This window comes from Cheilinus undulatus, linkage group 21 (assembly GCF_018320785.1).
Source record: "Cheilinus undulatus linkage group 21, ASM1832078v1, whole genome shotgun sequence".
NCBI classification, from domain to species: Eukaryota; Metazoa; Chordata; class Actinopteri; order Labriformes; family Labridae; genus Cheilinus; species Cheilinus undulatus.
This window is the reverse complement of record NC_054885.1, coordinates 41,485,763-41,503,732: the sequence shown is the minus strand read 5'-3', so window position 1 is coordinate 41,503,732 and position 17,970 is coordinate 41,485,763. Positions and strand designations below refer to the sequence as shown.

The window sequence follows — 17,970 nt, the reverse complement described above, 5'->3', positions numbered from 1 at the left end:
AGGACCAGGGGTTGATGTCCATGGGTGTTTGGATTCCTGCTGAAAAACTCTGGGTCCTGACACTTAGATAGGGCTGCATGGTGGACGGATTAGTTTCACATAACGAGGGAGAAAAGCGGTTAAATTGGCCTTCCTGGGTAACACTGCAAGCTACCTTCTAAGCATTCTGGGATTATTTAAAGCCTAAAAAGAAAGGGCACTTTTAACCGCTTTTCTCCCTCATTATGTAAAACTTACCATCTCATCAGGAGAGATTCATCCCTGAAACCAAAACAGTGGCTTTAGTTTAGGACCTAGACCGAAGAGAGGGACGTTTTTAATGATCAGAGTCTTAAGTCTGAAATGAGAGGGGGTCTGGGCTCAGTCTGGTCTGGTCATCAAACTAGAAATGTCCAGGTACAACTCTGAAAACCAGGATTTTTCTAGCTTTGAAACCTTCAGGAAATCTCTGAGCTAAAGAGACTAAAACCATGAATAATAACAGTGGAGACATTTTCAGGGTGAAGCGTCTCTAAAGGGTTAAATTCCTCTGCGTTCCCCGTTGATTTCTTCCCTGTAAACCTTGATTCCTGTCATCCTGCTCAGATCTGATGTGGTCTCTCTGATTACATCTTTATCTCGGAGCTGTGTTTACTTGCAGCTTCATTTACGGCGCTTTTCCCAGGAAAAAGGGAACGATCCTGGGAAATCTGTGGAGCACATGGTTTCATTTAGACCCAAATACCAAGAACGTTTGGAGCCATGAATGCAGTCAGAGCTGCTCTCAGAGCTGGAGGATCCTTCCTTCTTTACAGTAATAATAATAATTCTACTCTACTGCAAACATCTCTTCCTTCAGTCTTTAGATGAATCTCCAAACTTTCTAGACTTTGTTCCTGCTGTAAACGCCACTAACAGAGTTTATGAAGCATCTGTGAAAGCAGATCTTCCCCCTTCCTCCTCCTCCTCCTCCTCCTCCTCCTCCTCCTCCTCCTCTAGTCAGACTCTCAGTTGTAACCTGATCTCTGACCCTCCTATAGATCGACATCCTGTCCCCCTGGTTTCCTGGTTTCTGCTTTGTTACCTGGTTTATTGTGCTCAGGTGAATCATAGAGCCCCCCCGTCCCCTTTGACAAACACAGAGCGGTATGTAGGACAGGTGGAGGAGAAATGTCATTACATCACTAAAGCAGAAACAGGTTTAAAGCTCCAGGGCTCTGATCATCCACAGGTGTGTGCAGGAGGGGGTTAATGAAGGTAAATGTGTGTGATAATAGAGTAACAGATACCATCCAGAAACCATGAGTTTCTGCAGACATCAGCTGATCCAGTCTAAAGTCAAACTCTGTCTGTATTCCTCCAGATTGAACAGACTTAGTCTGTCTCACTGTTCTGTGTCAAAGGTCACGCCGTCCCATCCTATCTGGTTTTGCCCCTCACTAACTGGACTCTGGTCCAAACAGAAGCAAACCCTGCTGCTTCTATGAGAGACCATGGCGTTATCTCTGCAGCCTCTTTATCACATTTACCTCATCCTCGGTCTTCTTCTTCTCTGCTCTAAAATGTGACGGACTTCTCTCCCACAGAGCTGGATCCCAAAGATCATCAAGAAGAGGATCTGCTCCACATTCGTAGAAGACTCCTTCAGGTAATCTCTGAGAGAAAATCAGAAAGAAGGGGGGGGGGGATTGCCTTTCAGTTACATCCCGTCCAAGAAACATAAAAAAGACATTGACACATAACAGGGGGAGGACAGGAGGGGGAGAACTGCGGGGCTGCCACACGAGCAGCGCCCCTTTTACTTAACTGAAAAAGAGAACAAGAGGAAGGAAGAGGGAAAAAAAAGCAACTCCCAAACTAGGCTCCTGTATGGGGGGGGCACAGTGTGGAATTTGGAAAAAAAACGAAGGCGTTGAGTTGGAGGGGGTGTGTGTGTTATATGTGTCCTGTGTGTGCGTATGTGTGAGCCCGTGTACTTCATCTCCACTCAGTCCCACCCATTGTCTCTGCCGTCTGATATAGGCGATGAAGACACGGCTGTTGCCGTGGAGACGACCTTGTAGAGTTCTGATCCAGAAACAAAGTTCACGGGGGGGGGGGGGCATCTTGTCCACATAACAACCAAGGAGAGTGGAGAGACAACTGGCCTTGGGAAGTCTGGTTATCTCAGGGAGCCAGTGAAGATAACAGTTGTTCTGGGTCAGGCTGACACTGCAATTTTCCGTCTGCCTTTGAGTCTTTCTGAGTCTCCCGGTGGCTTTACATCGAATATGTCCGAATTCGGTGGCCCATTCAGCTGAGCCGAGCTGACAACTTCTCCAAGTTGGCATCCATCTTGCAAAGGAGTTCAAAAATCACATCCTGTTTGCGATTTAGCTCGCATATCGCTTGAGTCTGAGTGTTGACAGCCCTGCACATTCCCTCAGTCATGACGGGCAGCTTCTCAATTGCCAAAAGTGCTGCCAACGTCCTCCGAACTTTGCGATAGATCAGGAAGCTGCCAGCTCCAAACAGCAGAAAACCTGTTATTCCAATTATGTACACGTCTTCAACATCCTCAACGGAAAGGATCGACAGGCACACGATCCCCCACTCCTCCCAGGAGTCCATCGTGTATCCGGCTGCAAACGTACCGTCAGGGCAGGCGGGCTCTCCTTTACCCAGTCTCTTTGTCGAGAAAATTTGGTCAATTGTGTTGAGAGACCAGCTGATCAAATCCATATTTTAGGTTTTGGAGAGAAATGCGGAGAGAGGCTCCGATAGATCAGACAGAGACAGCACAAGACAAAGAGCAGCAAGCAGGGCAGATGAGGGCAGGGAGGGAGCAAGAGGAAAAAAGCGTCCGCCTTCGTTCAGAGCCAGAGCAGATTTATCTTGCTATCTCTACCTCTATCTTGCTTGCTGAGTCTCATGGCTTCCTTTAACTGCTGTAATATTCTCTGAGCCTTCGCTCTAGACTCTCAGAGCCGTCCTGATGTAGATCTTAGACTGAAGGTAGGTCACCTGAGCCTCTGAACGCTGCGTGGGGATTAAATATTCTAAAACTGTTGAATATCTGTCAGTAATGAGACTCATCAACCTCAGCTTAGTGAGTGTTGGTGTGTTTTTGTGCCTGCAGTAACGGGGCGCTGTGCCAGTGTGGCGGCGTTCGGGAGCATCATGACTCGGTGGCTACAGGAGACTTCTTCGGCGCGGCAATCGTCACTCAGTGGGACAGCAGACAGCACTCGTCTGAGTGTCCCACAGACGCCTACGGAGAGCTGGAGTTCGCCGGGGCCGGACGCAGACACAGCCACGTGAGCGTCCATACTTCCGCCTCTCTAGGTGTTAACTCGGTTACGGCTTTGTCTAAATGGGCCCTCGCTCTCTCTCCTCGCTAGTTTCTCCGTCTGTCATGTGACACGCCCCCTCAGATCATCTACACCCTGATGACGGCTCACTGGGGGCTCCCCTCCCCTAACCTGGTGGTGTCTGTGGTCGGGGGGGAGGGGAGGGAGAAGATCAAACCGTGGGTGAGGGACGTCCTGAGGAACGGGCTGGTCAGAGCGGCTCAGAGCACAGGTAACATCGCCATCATGGCGGCTGATAAGAGTGTGAGGAAGGAAACAGTACTGATGAAAACCTCCCCCATAGGTGCGTGGATCCTGACGGGGGGGCTGAGGGAGGGCGTGGCCCGCTGTGTGGGCGAGGCGGTGAGGGACCACGGAGCGGCGGCTCCGGCCCTGTCCCAGAAGAAGGTGATAGCGGTGGGCGTGGCTCCGTGGGGGCTGGTTCATAACAGGCAGCAGCTGGTTAACGCTCAGGTAAGCAGGATGTTTGAAACTTTACTAAACTCTGAGTGAAACAGAAACACATCCTTAGATCCAGATCCAGATCCAGGACAGTCCGATGGAAAATAACAGGATAAGTCTCTGAACCCTGGGACCCTTGCCCTGCTTCTGCCAGCTGTGTTTAGGAGTAAATATGAGACAGAAAACATCTCTGTGAAGACTCCTGTTTGGTGTATGTTCTCATTGTTATAAACTCAAACAGAGGAAATGACCTCAGTGATGTTTTCTGGCCTCAGGGCAGCTTTCCCGCACGCTACTACGTCCAGAACACGTCCCGGGACTCGTGCTGCCTGGATAATAACTGCCAGGCCTTCCTGCTGGTGGATGATGGGAGTGTGGGCCGTCGAGGGGGAGAGACGGGCTTCAGGGCCAGTCTGGAGGACTACATTTCCCATCAGCGCACCGGCATCTGGGGTGAGACTGAGAGTGGATTTAGGATTTTTATAAAGAAACTGAAGCTAAAGGGCAAAGCCAGTGCAGAGCAGGGAGAGGTGGGACTGTCTGTTAAAGAGCCGGAGAGAAATGAAGGAAGCACTTCTCCTCTCCATCGCTCTGCTTCAGCTCCATCCACTCAGCCCTGTTTCCTAGAAGACCTCAGCTCTCCCTCAGAGTTAGCGGCCGATATTTTAATGTAATTTAGAACAGAAATAGAAAGACATATTGCCAATATTTTCATGCGTTTTCAGGTGTTATAAAGAAACTCTGCCAGTGTTTTTAAGCATGAAAACGTTCCCTTTGTTTTTATGCAGTAATCACCAGATTCATTCACCTCTCTGATGTCACTGACATGGTTGATTTTAAGTTTTAATTCTGATTGAGTGGATCATTAAAATAACAGAGACTGTGCTGTTAAAGTCTGAGGTATTAAAGCACAGTCAGATCTGCTGGTGATGTGGGAGTCATAACAGTCTGAGGTTTATTTACTGTACGTATCCTAATCATAGTTAACATTACATTCTTCTTCTTCTGCTGAAAATAAACAGGAAGTGGCAGCATAGAGATCCCAGTGCTCTGCATGTTAATCTCAGGAGACTCCAGCATGTTGGAGGTGAGTAAACTCTGCACAGATGCTACACTACATTCCTGGTTTTATACATGGATGTGCCAACACAGAGGAAATACAGTGGTCTACAACTTTTCTGGTACAGAGCTGTGCAGCTGGAGGAGCTTCAGACTGGGTTCATATTCTGTCCTTGTCTTTCACAGGTTTGGAGAAGAAACTGCACAAAGTTCATTCTTTTAGTGTCTTAGCCCTTTTAACTCGTTTCCATGTCTGGGTAATCTACCAGAAAATTCCTCGTCTTGCTAGTTTGCACTCGACCCTCACAGCGGGAGGTTTTCCTTTCACAGCGGTACTACAGCAGCCACCCACAGACGGTGTTTAGGACAGGAAGAACCTTTCAAAATAAAACCCAGACAGTGACTGGATGAATGTTTTGTCACATTCAGTACGGGCCAATCAGAGCAATAACACAGTTATAGTAGACATGCATCACTGCAGAGGAGTAACCTACATAGCTGAGCTCCACACTCAAAAAGGATTTGAGTCAAATAAAGTAGAAAATAAGAAAATACCAAAAACAGCTACTGTCTCTTTCTCCTCTGATGATGCTGATTGGCCCGGTCATTCTCTGACCAGGAAGGAGCCAATCAGCTTACAGCTTTGACAGATGGATCTGACGGATGGCAGACATTATTCTGGACTATCCGTCAGCTTTCGGAGGTTATGGAGGAGGAAGATTACCCAGAAATGTTTGTGGGAAAGTCTGTGAGAAAAATTCATCCACTTGCGTTCACATGTGGGGCTCAGTAAAGCTTAGGGATATTCTCAGGGGAGTCATGTGAGTGAATCAGACTTTGGAGACTTTTAAGGGTTAGATGTGATGTTTTGATGCCGTACAGACAGTAACGTTTGTGTCTAAAGCTCTGCCACAGCCTCAGTCATCTGTTCTGATCCCTGTCTCTGTGCTCATTTATGTTCTATCTCAGCGGTTGGACTCATCCCTGAGGAAAGAGACGCCCTGGTTGGTTCTAGCTGGTTCTGGTCCGGCTGCAGACTTCATCTCTGAGCTGCTGGCCGACGCCGCCCCCATCCCCCTCAGCCCCTCGTCCCTGTCCTCCCCCCCTGCAGAGGGGGAGGCTGCAGAGGGCCTCAGCACGGAGCTCCGCGACAAGGTCTGTGACAGACTGCGGAGGCACTTTCCTACTGAGAACGAGCCGGAGAGACTGCTGGACAGCGTGAGGGTTTCTCTGTTCTTTAAACAGTCTTTAATATAAAAGTGAACCCCGCTGACTCTCTGTGCATCTGCAGGCTCTGAGTATCTATCAGCAGAGAGACCTCATCACTGTGTTTCATGGAGAACAGGAGGGCTCCGACGATTTTGACACCGTTCTGCTCAGAGCTTTAGTCGGAGGTGAGTAGAATTCTAGAAAGGCCATCGTTGGACGTCAGATGTCTTCAAACATTTCACAGATTTGATTGGCTGAATTTATCCACAGGGGGGTCTAAAGAAAACACGAGGGAACCCCTGATCTAAACCAGATCTGTCCTCTGTCATCCCTACAGAACTGTAACATTCACTGTTAGTGTCTGTTGTTAAGGAAAAGCAGAAAACAGCTAAAAAAGCAAAAGAACATGAGGAGAAAAGCTCAGATAGCAGCTAAAAATCAGAACAATATGAAACTAGAATGGCCGTCTGAGGCGGCAGACCCACTCCTAAGCAGCGCCACCGAGGAACTCACGCTCCCATTGATTACTATGGTGTTAAAAATTTTGAAGTCCGAGAAAAACCGATCGGGTGCGCGGATCATCATCAAAATCTAATCGATTCTTCCCTGTCAGTATCCAATATTCCCTGAAAGTTTGGTGAAGATCCGACTTTCCATTCTCGAGTTATCTTGTACACATACAAACCAACAAAAAGGAAATGAACAAAGAAAGATATGGAACCCTTTACATAACCCTCTGCCGGGGTAACAAACATGAGTAAAGTCTGAACAACTGCCTGAGGAGGAAGAAAACAGCCAGAGGGGGGCAGCAGAGGGCCAGAAAGAATCAGAGGAATCCCCTCAACTCAACAGGCCTGACCACCGAGCGGTCTGGCTCGGTGCGGTGCGGTACGGCACGCTTTTTTCTTGTGTTTCCATAGAGAAAGGGACCCAAAAAACCGACCCGTACCGTCCCACTTTTCGGCACCCTTCCGTAGGGGTGCCAATCTTACCTAACCGTACCAAAAAGGTGGAGCTACACACACAAAACAATAGGGGCTGCACTGACGTCACATCAGCGCGCGACTCAGCTGCTCGCCTCCGGGCTTCAAACACGGAAGTCTGCGCTGTGAGAAGCGGGTGAAAATGAGAGAAAAATGGACCAAGATCTGCCTAAATGGGAAATATTTGGACTTGACAGAGATCCAAACTGTTTCCTGGTCTGTGGATGTTGGTATCTGGCCACAAATCAAGTTTTCCTGACGTTTATCTGGATGATTTTAAGAACACAAAGCAGAGCCTGAAGGCTCACATCAGCCTGATCCATCAGTGATGCATGAGAAACTAAATTAAAGCAGAAGTTTTGTGAATACGAAGCCTTAGAACAGTTCACTCTCTGTAACTAGTTATTAATCTACATCTTACGTTAGATAACCTGTGAAAACATCGCTCTGTGGTTGTTGGACGTGTTTGTAAAACTTCGGGCTGCAGACTATTTTAAAACCAGATCAGTATACCCAGGATTTCTGACTTAATCTAGCTTGATTTTAACACCAGCTGAACTTTTACTTTATTTTTAATGCGGCTTATTTATTTATTTATTTTAATAATCCTAACAGAAAAATGTAAGCAACGGTGTAAATTTTGGAGGGTGAATTTGGAAGAAAAATAGATCTGAACTAATTTATTGGAACTTTGGAGACATCAGCACCAGAGAGATGAATTGGATCATACCAGCCGTTCGACGAAGGAGAGGAGGAGAGGACCCATCTGGAGGGGCCCGGAGGAAGGCGCCTGGCAAGTTCTGAACGCCCGAAGCTACCGCGTGCCAACTCTGGTCCGACCCGGATGGGTTCAAGCTGGGCCGCTGCGGCGCCGATGGGTCGCTCAGACTGTAGGGACGGCTGTACAGACTCTTGTCCACGGACTCTGGGAAGGATTGTCTCTCGTTCCAAAAACAGCTCTTGATCGTCCGATTAAAAAATCAGATAAACTCAAACGCATCGACACCACGTGACTGCTGGCTCACAGTGAAGTCGATTGTGTGATAAATAGAAAAATCTAGCACGAAGCTATAAAAAGGTTAGGAAAAATCTGGTACTGGATAAGAAAAATTCTAAGTCTGACTGTTTATCAGACTTGGCACAACGCTTGGATCAAGAATGGGCCTAGGAGGCCCAAGGAGACTCAACAGAGCTCTCCTCAGTGAGCATCTTCTTGGACTGTCCAGACCTGACCGCTTTCTGATCTGAACCCAACTCACTCTGCAGCACTTTCTCTGAACTGCACAACGAACTCTGCTGAACTCCTCTCTGAACTCCTCTCTGAACTCCTCTCTGAACTCCTCTCTGAACTCCACACTGAACTCCTCTCTGAACTCCTCTCTGAACTCCACTCTGAACTCCTATCTGAACTCCTCTCTGAACTCCTCTCTGAACTCCTCTCTGAACTCCACTCTGAATTCCTCTCTGAACTCCTCTCTGAACTCCTCTCTGAACTCCTCTCTGAACTCCTCTCTGAACTCCACTCTGAATTCCTCTCTGAACTCCTCTCTGAACTCCTCTCTGAACTCCACACTGAACTCCTCTCTGAACTCCTCTCTGAACTCCTCTCTGAACTCCACACTGAACTCCTCTCTGAACTCCTCTCTGAACTCCTCTCTGAACTCCACTCTGAACTCCTATCTGAACTTCTCTCTGAACTCCTCTCTGAACTCCTCTCTGAACTCCACTCTGAACTCCTATCTGAACTTCTCTCTGAACTCCTCTCTGAACTCCTCTCTGAACTCCACTCTGAACTCCTCTCTGAACTCCACTCTGAACTCCTCTCTGAACTCCTCTCTGAACTCCTCTCTGAACTCCTCTCTGAACTCCACTCTGAACTCCTCTCTGAACTCCTCTCTGAACTCCACTCTGAACTCCTATCTGAACTTCTCTCTGAACTCCACTCTGAACTCCTCTCTGAACTCCACACTGAACTCCTCTCTGAACTCCTCTCTGAACTCCACTCTGAACTCCTCTCTGAACTCCACACTGAACTCCTCTCTGAACTCCTCTCTGAACTCCACACTGAACTCCTCTCTGAACTCCACACTGAACTCCACTCTGAACTCCTCTCTGAACTCCTCTCTGAACTCCTCTCCGAACTCCACTCTGAACTCCTCTCTGAACTCCTCTCTGAACTCCACACTGAACTCCACACTGAACTCCTCTCTGAACTCCTCTCTGAACTCCACACTGAACTCCTCTCTGAACTCCACACTGAACTCCACACTGAACTCCTCTCTGAACTCCTCTCTGAACTCCACTCTGAACTCCTCTCTGAACTCCTCTCTGAACTCCTCTCCGAACTCCTCTCTGAACTCCTCTCTGAACTCCACACTGAACTCCTCTCTGAACTCCTCTCTGAACTCCACACTGAACTCCTCTCTGAACTCCTCTCTGAACTCCTCTCCGAACTCCTCTCTGAACTCCACACTGAACTCCACTCTGAACTCCTCTCTGAACTCCTCTCTGAACTCCACACTGAACTCCTCTCTGAACTCCACTCTGAACTCCTCTCCGAACTCCTCTCTGAACTCCTCTCTGAACTCCACTCTGAACTCGTGTTCAGCATGGCTTCTCTTTAAAAGGAAGGAGGAGGGGTCTGTATCCTGGATCAACCCTGAAGATCAATAATCCACTCTCCACCAGATCATCAAGTTAATCAGATAATGTAGAGATAACACAACATGGTTATAAAAACTCTAGAATACTATCAATTAACTATCACACAAACATTAGAAACATGGTTAATTGTTTAAACACACAATTATACATTAGAAAATGTTTCTGCATTTGGGTGTGATGGAACTTGACCACAAGGTGGCAATGTTGATCCATGGACGATTTTCAGTCTCTGTTCGTCAACTTGGAGAAATACACTAAATTAGATCATAAAACCATAACTCAGTAAGGGAAGATACCAGAGATTAGTATGACACGTCATTCTGTTCCTCGTAAACAGACTCAACCAAATATGAACATGTCCTGTTGGAAACAATGATTAAGACAGTTTTTTGATACTTTCAATCCTTGCAGCTTCATGTGGTCGAGATAACACCAGGAATTTAAGACATGCAACTGCTTTGCGCCACGGCTCTGTAGGAAAACAGAGTCCTTAGATTTATGAGGCATGGTGCAAAGTTTCTTACAGCTTTCAGGAAGACAGGATTTAGTCTGAGGAGGTTCACCATTTGGTCGACCAATCGAAAGATTCAGATTTTAAGGTGTTTATCTCTGTTGGGAGCTGTCTTTCATCAAAATGAGTGTCCTACTGCCTGAGAAACTCTTGTTTTTCGAACGTGGTTCCTTGATAAGTTGTCAGCCATGAGGGAAAGAGAATCCCCCCCCCCCCCCCTTTCAGTGACATTCCTGAAGGATCTCTGAAGGTGTAGGTTTAGGAAGGAGAAAGGATCTCTCCCCCCTTGTATCATTATCTTTCCTCCTTAGAGGGTGTGATATCAACAGCCTTAGATTGTGGTTTCATCTTTAGTTGTTCTGGATAGATTCTCCCTACACACGGTGTCTGTGGAAACGCAAACTGTTTTGGGGTTTAGCGTACCAAACCATACCAAACCGAACTGAATCAAACCGGACCCCCTGATGGAAACATGGCTATAGACACGGCTAGTTTGGCCTTCCACTCAGGCTTTTTGGTGCACTAGCTGGTTTTATGTTTGTTTTTATGGGATTACGTGTGTTTTATTCATGGTTTTATGTGTTTTATTCAAGGTTTTATGTGTTTTATTCAGGGTTTTGTGTTTTATTCAGGGTTTTGTGTGTTTTATTCAGGGTTTTATGTGTTTTATTCAGGGTTTTGTGTGTTTTATTCAGGGTTTTATGTGTTTTATTCAGGGTTTTGTGTGTTTTATTCAGGGTTTTATGTGTTTTATTCAGGGTTTTATGTGTTTTATTCAGGGTTTTGTGGGTTTTATTCAGGGTTTTGTGTGTTTTATTCAGGGTTTTATGTGTTTTATTCAGGGTTTTGTGTGTTTTATTCAGGGTTTTATGTGTTTTATTCAGGGTTTTATGTGTTTTATTCAGGGTTTTGTGGGTTTTATTCAGGGTTTTGTGTGTTTTATTCAGGGTTTTGTGTGTTTTATGTGCATTTTTGTTTCTTTATGTTTTTGTGTGCAGCCAGTAAGCGCATTTCCAGTGAAGCCAGCGAGTACACTGAGGAGCTCAACCTGGCCGTGGCGTGGAACAGAGTGGACATCGCCAAGTCAGAGCTCTTCAATGGAGACATCCAGTGGAAGGTCAGAGGTCACTGTCACCTGCTCAGTGGTTTAAATAGTCATTTATAAAGCTGCATCTGAGAGGAGTAAACAAAAATAAAGAAAGGAAACCTCAGCAGTCATCCGTGGAAACCCAGAACTGCCAACATGAGTCCTGACCATCAAAATGACAGAACAAGATGCAATATTATTGATTTTCACCAATTTATTTAAAGATTTAAATCTGCAGCATTAGGAGGTCATATTTACTGAAACCAAAGCTGTTTCAATCAAAAACATCTTAACGGGCCAAGTTCCATGTTAACATACAAGCCCTTCTTTGCCACACCTTCATTATTCTTGCATCCATTGAACTTGTGAGTTTTTGGAGAGTTTCTTCTTGAATTTCTTTGCAGGATGTCAGAATATCCTCCCAGAGCTGCTGTTTTGATGTGAACTGCCTCCCACCCTCATAATTCTTTAGCTTGAGGATGCTCCAAAGGTTCTCAGTAGGGTTAAAGGTCAGGGGAGGATGGGGGCCACACCATGAGTTTCTCTCACAGTTGTCTAGTATTGGTTGGAGGAGGTCTAGTATTGGTTGGAGGTTGTCTAGTATTGGTTGGAGATGGTCTAGTATTGGTTGGAGGAGGTCTAGTATTGGTTGGAGGAGGTCTAGTATTGGTTGGAGATGGTCTAGTATTGGTTGGAGATGGTCTAGTATTGGTTGGAGATGGTCTGGTATTGGTTGGAGGTGGTCTAGTACTGGTTGGAGATGGTCTAGTATTGGTTGGAGGAGGTCTAGTATTGGTTGGAGGAGGTCTAGTATTGGTTGGAGATGGTCTGGTTTTGGTTGGAGGTGGTCTGGTATTGGTTGGAGATGGTCTAGTATTGGTTGGAGATGGTCTGGTTTTGGTTGGAGATGGTCTAGTATTGGTTGGAGATGGTCTAGTATTGGTTGGAGATGGTCTGGTACTGGTTGGAGATGGTCTAGTATTGGTTGGAGATGGTCTGGTATTGGTTGGAGGTGGTCTGGTACTGGTTGGAGATGGTCTAGTATTGGTTGGAGATGGTCTGGTTTTGGTTGGAGATGGTCTAGTATTGGTTGGAGGTGGTCTAGTATTGGTTGGAGATGGTCTAGTATTGGTTGGAGGAGGTCTAGTATTGGTTGGAGATGGTCTAGTATTGGTTGGAGGAGGTCTGGTTTTGGTTGGAGGTGGTCTAGTATTGGTTGGAGATGGTCTAGTATTGGTTGGAGGAGGTCTGGTTTTGGTTGGAGATGGTCTAGTATTGGTTGGAGATGGTCTAGTATTGGTTGGAGGTGGTCTAGTATTGGTTGGAGATGGTCTGGTATTGGTTGGAGGTGGTCTAGTATTGGTTGGAGATGGTCTAGTATTGGTTGGAGGAGGTCTAGTATTGGTTGGAGGAGGTCTAGTATTGGTTGGAGATGGTCTAGTATTGGTTGGAGGTGGTCTAGTACTGGTTGGAGATGGTCTAGTATTGGTTGGAGGTGGTCTGGTTTTGGTTGGAGGAGGTCTAGTATTGGTTGGAGGAGGTCTAGTATTGGTTGGAGGAGGTCTAGTATTGGTTGGAGGAGGTCTAGTATTGGTTGGAGATGGTCTGGTTTTGGTTGGAGGTGGTCTAGTATTGGTTGGAGATGGTCTAGTATTGGTTGGAGGTGGTCTAGTATTGGTTGGAGATGGTCTAGTATTGGTTGGAGGAGGTCTAGTATTGGTTGGAGGAGGTCTAGTATTGGTTGGAGATGGTCTAGTATTGGTTGGAGGTGGTCTAGTATTGGTTGGAGGTGGTCTAGTATTGGTTGGAGGTGGTCTAGTATTGGTTGGAGGTGGTCTAGTATTGGTTGGAGGAGGTCTGGTTTTGGTTGGAGGTGGTCTAGTATTGGTTGGAGATGGTCTAGTATTAGTTGGAGGAGGTCTGGTTTTGGTTGGAGGTGGTCTAGTATTGGTTGGAGATGGTCTAGTATTGGTTGGAGGAGGTCTAGTATTGGTTGGAGATGGTCTAGTATTGGTTGGAGGTGGTCTGGTATTGGTTGGAGATGGTCTAGTATTGGTTGGAGATGGTCTGGTTTTGGTTGGAGATGGTCTAGTATTGGTTGGAGATGGTCTGGTATTGGTTGGAGGTGGTCTGGTACTGGTTGGAGATGGTCTAGTATTGGTTGGAGATGGTCTGGTTTTGGTTGGAGGTTGTCTAGTATTGGTTGGAGATGGTCTAGTATTGGTTGGAGGAGGTCTGGTTTTGGTTGGAGGTTGTCTAGTATTGGTTGGAGATGGTCTAGTATTGGTTGGAGGAGGTCTGGTTTTGGTTGGAGGTGGTCTAGTATTGGTTGGAGATGGTCTAGTATTGGTTGGAGGTGGTCTAGTATTGGTTGGAGATGGTCTGGTTTTGGTTGGAGGTGGTCTGGTATTGGTTGGAGATGGTCTAGTATTGGTTGGAGGAGGTCTAGTATTGGTTGGAGGTGGTCTAGTATTGGTTGGAGATGGTCTGGTTTTGGTTGGAGGTGGTCTGGTATTGGTTGGAGATGGTCTAGTATTGGTTGGAGATGGTCTAGTATTGGTTGGAGGAGGTCTAGTATTGGTTGGAGATGGTCTAGTATTGGTTGGAGGAGGTCTAGTATTGGTTGGAGGAGGTCTAGTATTGGTTGGAGATGGTCTGGTTTTGGTTGGAGGTGGTCTGGTATTGGTTGGAGATGGTCTAGTATTGGTTGGAGATGGTCTGGTTTTGGTTGGAGATGGTCTAGTATTGGTTGGAGATGGTCTGGTATTGGTTGGAGGTGGTCTGGTACTGGTTGGAGATGGTCTAGTATTGGTTGGAGGAGGTCTAGTATTGGTTGGAGGAGGTCTGGTTTTGGTTGGAGATGGTCTAGTATTGGTTGGAGGAGGTCTAGTATTGGTTGAAGATGGTCTTGTTGTGGTTGGAGATGGTCTAGTATTGGTTGGAGATGGTCTGGTTTTGGTTGGAGATGGTCTGGTTTCGTTTGAAGATGGTCTGGTTTTGGTTGGAGATGGTCTGGTTTTGGTTGGAGAGCTCATAACAGTGTCATAATAAGGTTAAAAGATTAAACCTAGAATGTATGTAAAGACAAATATCGTCTCTGTCTGTTTCCTTCACTGATAATATTTTTGTATTTTAGTACGATGACCTGGAGGACTCGATGACGGACGCGCTGATAAACGACAAACCCCAGTTTGTGCGTCTGTTCTGCGAGAACGGTCTGAACATCCTGGACTATCTAACGTACCGTCGTCTGGAGAGTCTGTACCGCTCCCTGTCCGACAGCTCGCTCGCCTACATCCTACTGCAGAGACGTCTGAGCGAGCGCCAGGTGCTGGCCGGCTCCCTGCCTCACCTGGACACCACCACGTCACCGCTGAAGAGCCCACAGAGCGTGCTCAGTGGGGCCGCCTCTGCTATGGAGCTCACGCTGTTCGAGGTCAGCTGATATTGAATTTTCTGTGCAGTGATGAGAATAACTTCACTATGAACCCCTGTGAGGCTGTCCACACTGTTAGGTGGGACAGGGGAGAATGGGATACACGCCTCTTATACATTTAATGATGATTAAAATGAATGTGTATTTCTTTAAAACCATGGTTGTGGTTGTGCAGGTCTCCCGTCTGCTGTGGGACCTGCTGGGTGACGTCTGTCAGCCATTTTATTACGGCCCTCTGGGTCTCGACCACAACATCAGCACCAGGAGGGCCCTAAAGGTGAGAGAGCTGAAGTACAGCAGGATTAGATTCACTATGTACCTAAGTCTTTAAAGCACAGAGACACTGTTTGTTCTTCAGCACAGTTAGAGAACCATTTAACCCTGAGGTGTCCAAACTACATCCAAAATTATAACATTTAAATAAAAATGTCTGGTTTCCCATCACTCTAGCTGCCAGCTTCCTGATGTTTGCCTCGGTATTTGTGTCTGAATGTGGAGATGACCCTGAAATCTGATTGGCATCCCAATATTTTAATTTAAATAGCGTTATAATGATTCCTGTCCTGCAGCAAGTGAACAGGATGCTGCTGGGTGACTGTCTGTACCGAGATCAGCGCTGTCTCTCGCCGTGGTCGGCCCTCTTCATATGGGCCGTCCTGCAGAACCGCACAGAGATGGCCGTTTACTTCTGGGAGATGGTGAGACCAGTATTGTTTGTTACTACGTTATATTATTACACCCAGTCTAGCATCAGGAGAACCTTTCAGGATTAAACCATGTATTTCTGTGTTTGAGGCGGGGGAGTCGGTGTTGAGCGCTCTCGGTGGCTGTAAGCTGCTCAGAGAACTTTCTAGGTGGGAGACGGAGACAGAGAGTAAAGTGGCCATGAAGGAACTCGCTCAGAAGTTTGAGGACCTCGCACATGGTCAGACATTTCAAAATACTATCATTACTGTAAAAACACATTAATGATGTTTAATGTGCTTCTTAAATCAGGATCTGATCAACAGATTTGAACAAAGTCTAAATAAACTAAGCCTAACCTCAGAGTGACCTGTTTCCTGGATCATCCTTTCTGTAAAATAAAAACTAATAATGTGTACGTTTGCTCAGATGTGTTTGGAGAGTGTTATCAGAACAGCGAGAGCCGCTCCTTCACCCTCCTTATAAGGAAGTCGCCGGTTTGGGGCGGAGCCACATGTCTCCAGATGGCGACAGCAGCAGACGCCCGTCTGTTCTTCAGCCATGATGGCGTCCAGGTAATGACTTCCTCCTCCAGCACGGTTCACCACACCCTGATGCTGAGATAACTGTTTAGAACCGTAGGTAAAGTCAAACGTGGCGTCTTCTGTGTTCGGTCTCCGCCGTCTTAGATGGCAGGACTTTTGATCCTGAGTAAGACTAGACATTTGATTATCTGCTCAAGCCCAGCCTGATGCAGCCTGTAGCCCAAAGCCAGGCCTGACCAAGAACCTGACCCCGTCTGTTACGACCAGCTCGTTGTGGGTAAAGTAAGTAACATAAAACCAGATGTAGCTGGTAATTTAAAGGTATTTATTACAAAAGTAAAACTGTGCTTAACAAAAGTGAGGCAAAATGAAAGGACCGATGAGTGCTGTTCAACTAATAACCAAATAAAACAGTGTCTAACTAGTGTTTTAAAACTAACTGGTGATACAAACTGAACATAACTCCTAACTAACTACACTAACTAACCAAATCTAACAACAACAGAACAGCACCCCTAAACCTAGTGTGACTAAACAAATAACAAAACCTACATGTGAGTGTGTGCCTAACTAAACTACAACCTGGCCCAGTGCATCAAACGAGCGCCTCAAACAGAATCTTAACAGAAATTCAAAACACTAAACAAATCAAACACAAAGAGGCACAGTGGCGAGCTCAAAACTAAGGTGAAGCTGCGCGTCAACTGCTGGCAGTCCACACTTTTATGAGGGTTGGGCTGATTGGTGTTGCTTCTCATTGGCTGATTGGTTCTGCTGCAGCTGCTCACCGATCACCTTCACCAGCAGCACAGGTGTCAGGAATCAGCCTAGAGAGCACCCAAGCCATTCACACACACACGCACAGACTCTCCACAGAAGTAATTAGTTACACAAAGGGGGGGATGCGGCTGTGGCCGTAACACCGTCCCTCGTGTCCAGGCTGGGCTGGGCTTAAGGGAAGTCAGAGACATGAAGTCAGACTTAGCAGGACTATCAAATATTTCCCTAGATTTCTGTTTGGTATATTTTTATCGTAGCAATTCCAGAAAACCCACTGTAAGATCCAGCCTTAGACACATTTCTGAAATGAGAAACCTTTTCAATAAAACTTCACTGATATTTATTTACTAAGAAACATAGAACTGTTCTTTAATACGTCATTTTTGACATGATGGGTCAGAAAAGCTGTTAAAAAGTGGCGCTGCCAGCACGGCAGCCACATATGCACAAGTGAAAGGATAAGATAGCAAAAACTTGAAGTGATCACCTGTTCGATTACATCTCTGTTTACCAATGAAATGAGGGAACAACTCTGCAGACTGTAGTCTGTTAACACACTGATGATCTCCAAAACGCTCCATGCTATCAGTGATAGTGATGTCTGCACCTCTGCTCCTCATCCTCACTGATCTCTCCATCATTAATAAACAGGTCACACCTGTGGTACCAGCAGCATTAAAGATCTCATCTGAACAAATTCATGACATTAAAACAACTCGAGTCTAAACTGTAATAAAACAGCTAACGTTTTAAAAACGTCAGGTTTAAATCAGGCTCTGACCAGGTGGTGGACCAGGCCAGGCAGGTAAAAGTGTGCATGGCTTGGCTGGAAAGGTTGGAATAAAGGTTAGAATTCATTATGATATAGAGCTGTTTATGTGACAGTACGTCTTTGTGTTCAGTCTCTCCTGTCTCAGATCTGGTGGGGAGACATGGAGAGGAGCACTGAGGTCTGGAAACTACTCCTGACGTTCTTCATACCCCCCCTCCTCTACACAAACCTCATCAGCTTCAGGTCAGCCATACTCTGCTATTTTGTGTGATTAGTGTGAATTTATTAGAGTTTCTAGAGGTTAAATGATCTCTGTGTTTCTGTTTCAGGGAGCAGGAGGAGGAGGTGAAGTCTGTGGAGGTTCATCATGGCAGAGACACGGACAGCCTGGAGGGCAACGATGCCACTGTCTTCTCCCTCGCCGACATCATACAGAAGTACACAACATCCAGACAGACATCAGATAATGC

The 17,970-nt window shown here is 46.3% G+C and overlaps 1 protein-coding gene across 1 annotated transcript in view; it reads left to right on the top strand.

Annotated features, from left to right (window-relative positions):
• Positions 1–17,970, top strand: part of trpm4a (transient receptor potential cation channel, subfamily M, member 4a) — a 39,986-nt gene that overhangs the window by 7,423 nt on the left and 14,593 nt on the right. The window contains exons 2-17 of the mRNA XM_041778593.1: positions 1,566–1,627; positions 3,098–3,275; positions 3,360–3,540; positions 3,613–3,782; positions 4,046–4,223; positions 4,793–4,857; positions 5,799–6,047; positions 6,121–6,223; positions 11,195–11,313; positions 14,420–14,719; positions 14,895–14,996; positions 15,289–15,417; positions 15,515–15,644; positions 15,833–15,978; positions 17,631–17,743; positions 17,830–17,937. Coding sequence (XP_041634527.1) covers positions 1,566–1,627; positions 3,098–3,275; positions 3,360–3,540; positions 3,613–3,782; positions 4,046–4,223; positions 4,793–4,857; positions 5,799–6,047; positions 6,121–6,223; positions 11,195–11,313; positions 14,420–14,719; positions 14,895–14,996; positions 15,289–15,417; positions 15,515–15,644; positions 15,833–15,978; positions 17,631–17,743; positions 17,830–17,937 — 2,333 coding nt within the window. The remainder of the gene's footprint in view (positions 1–1,565; positions 1,628–3,097; positions 3,276–3,359; positions 3,541–3,612; positions 3,783–4,045; positions 4,224–4,792; positions 4,858–5,798; positions 6,048–6,120; positions 6,224–11,194; positions 11,314–14,419; positions 14,720–14,894; positions 14,997–15,288; positions 15,418–15,514; positions 15,645–15,832; positions 15,979–17,630; positions 17,744–17,829; positions 17,938–17,970) is intronic.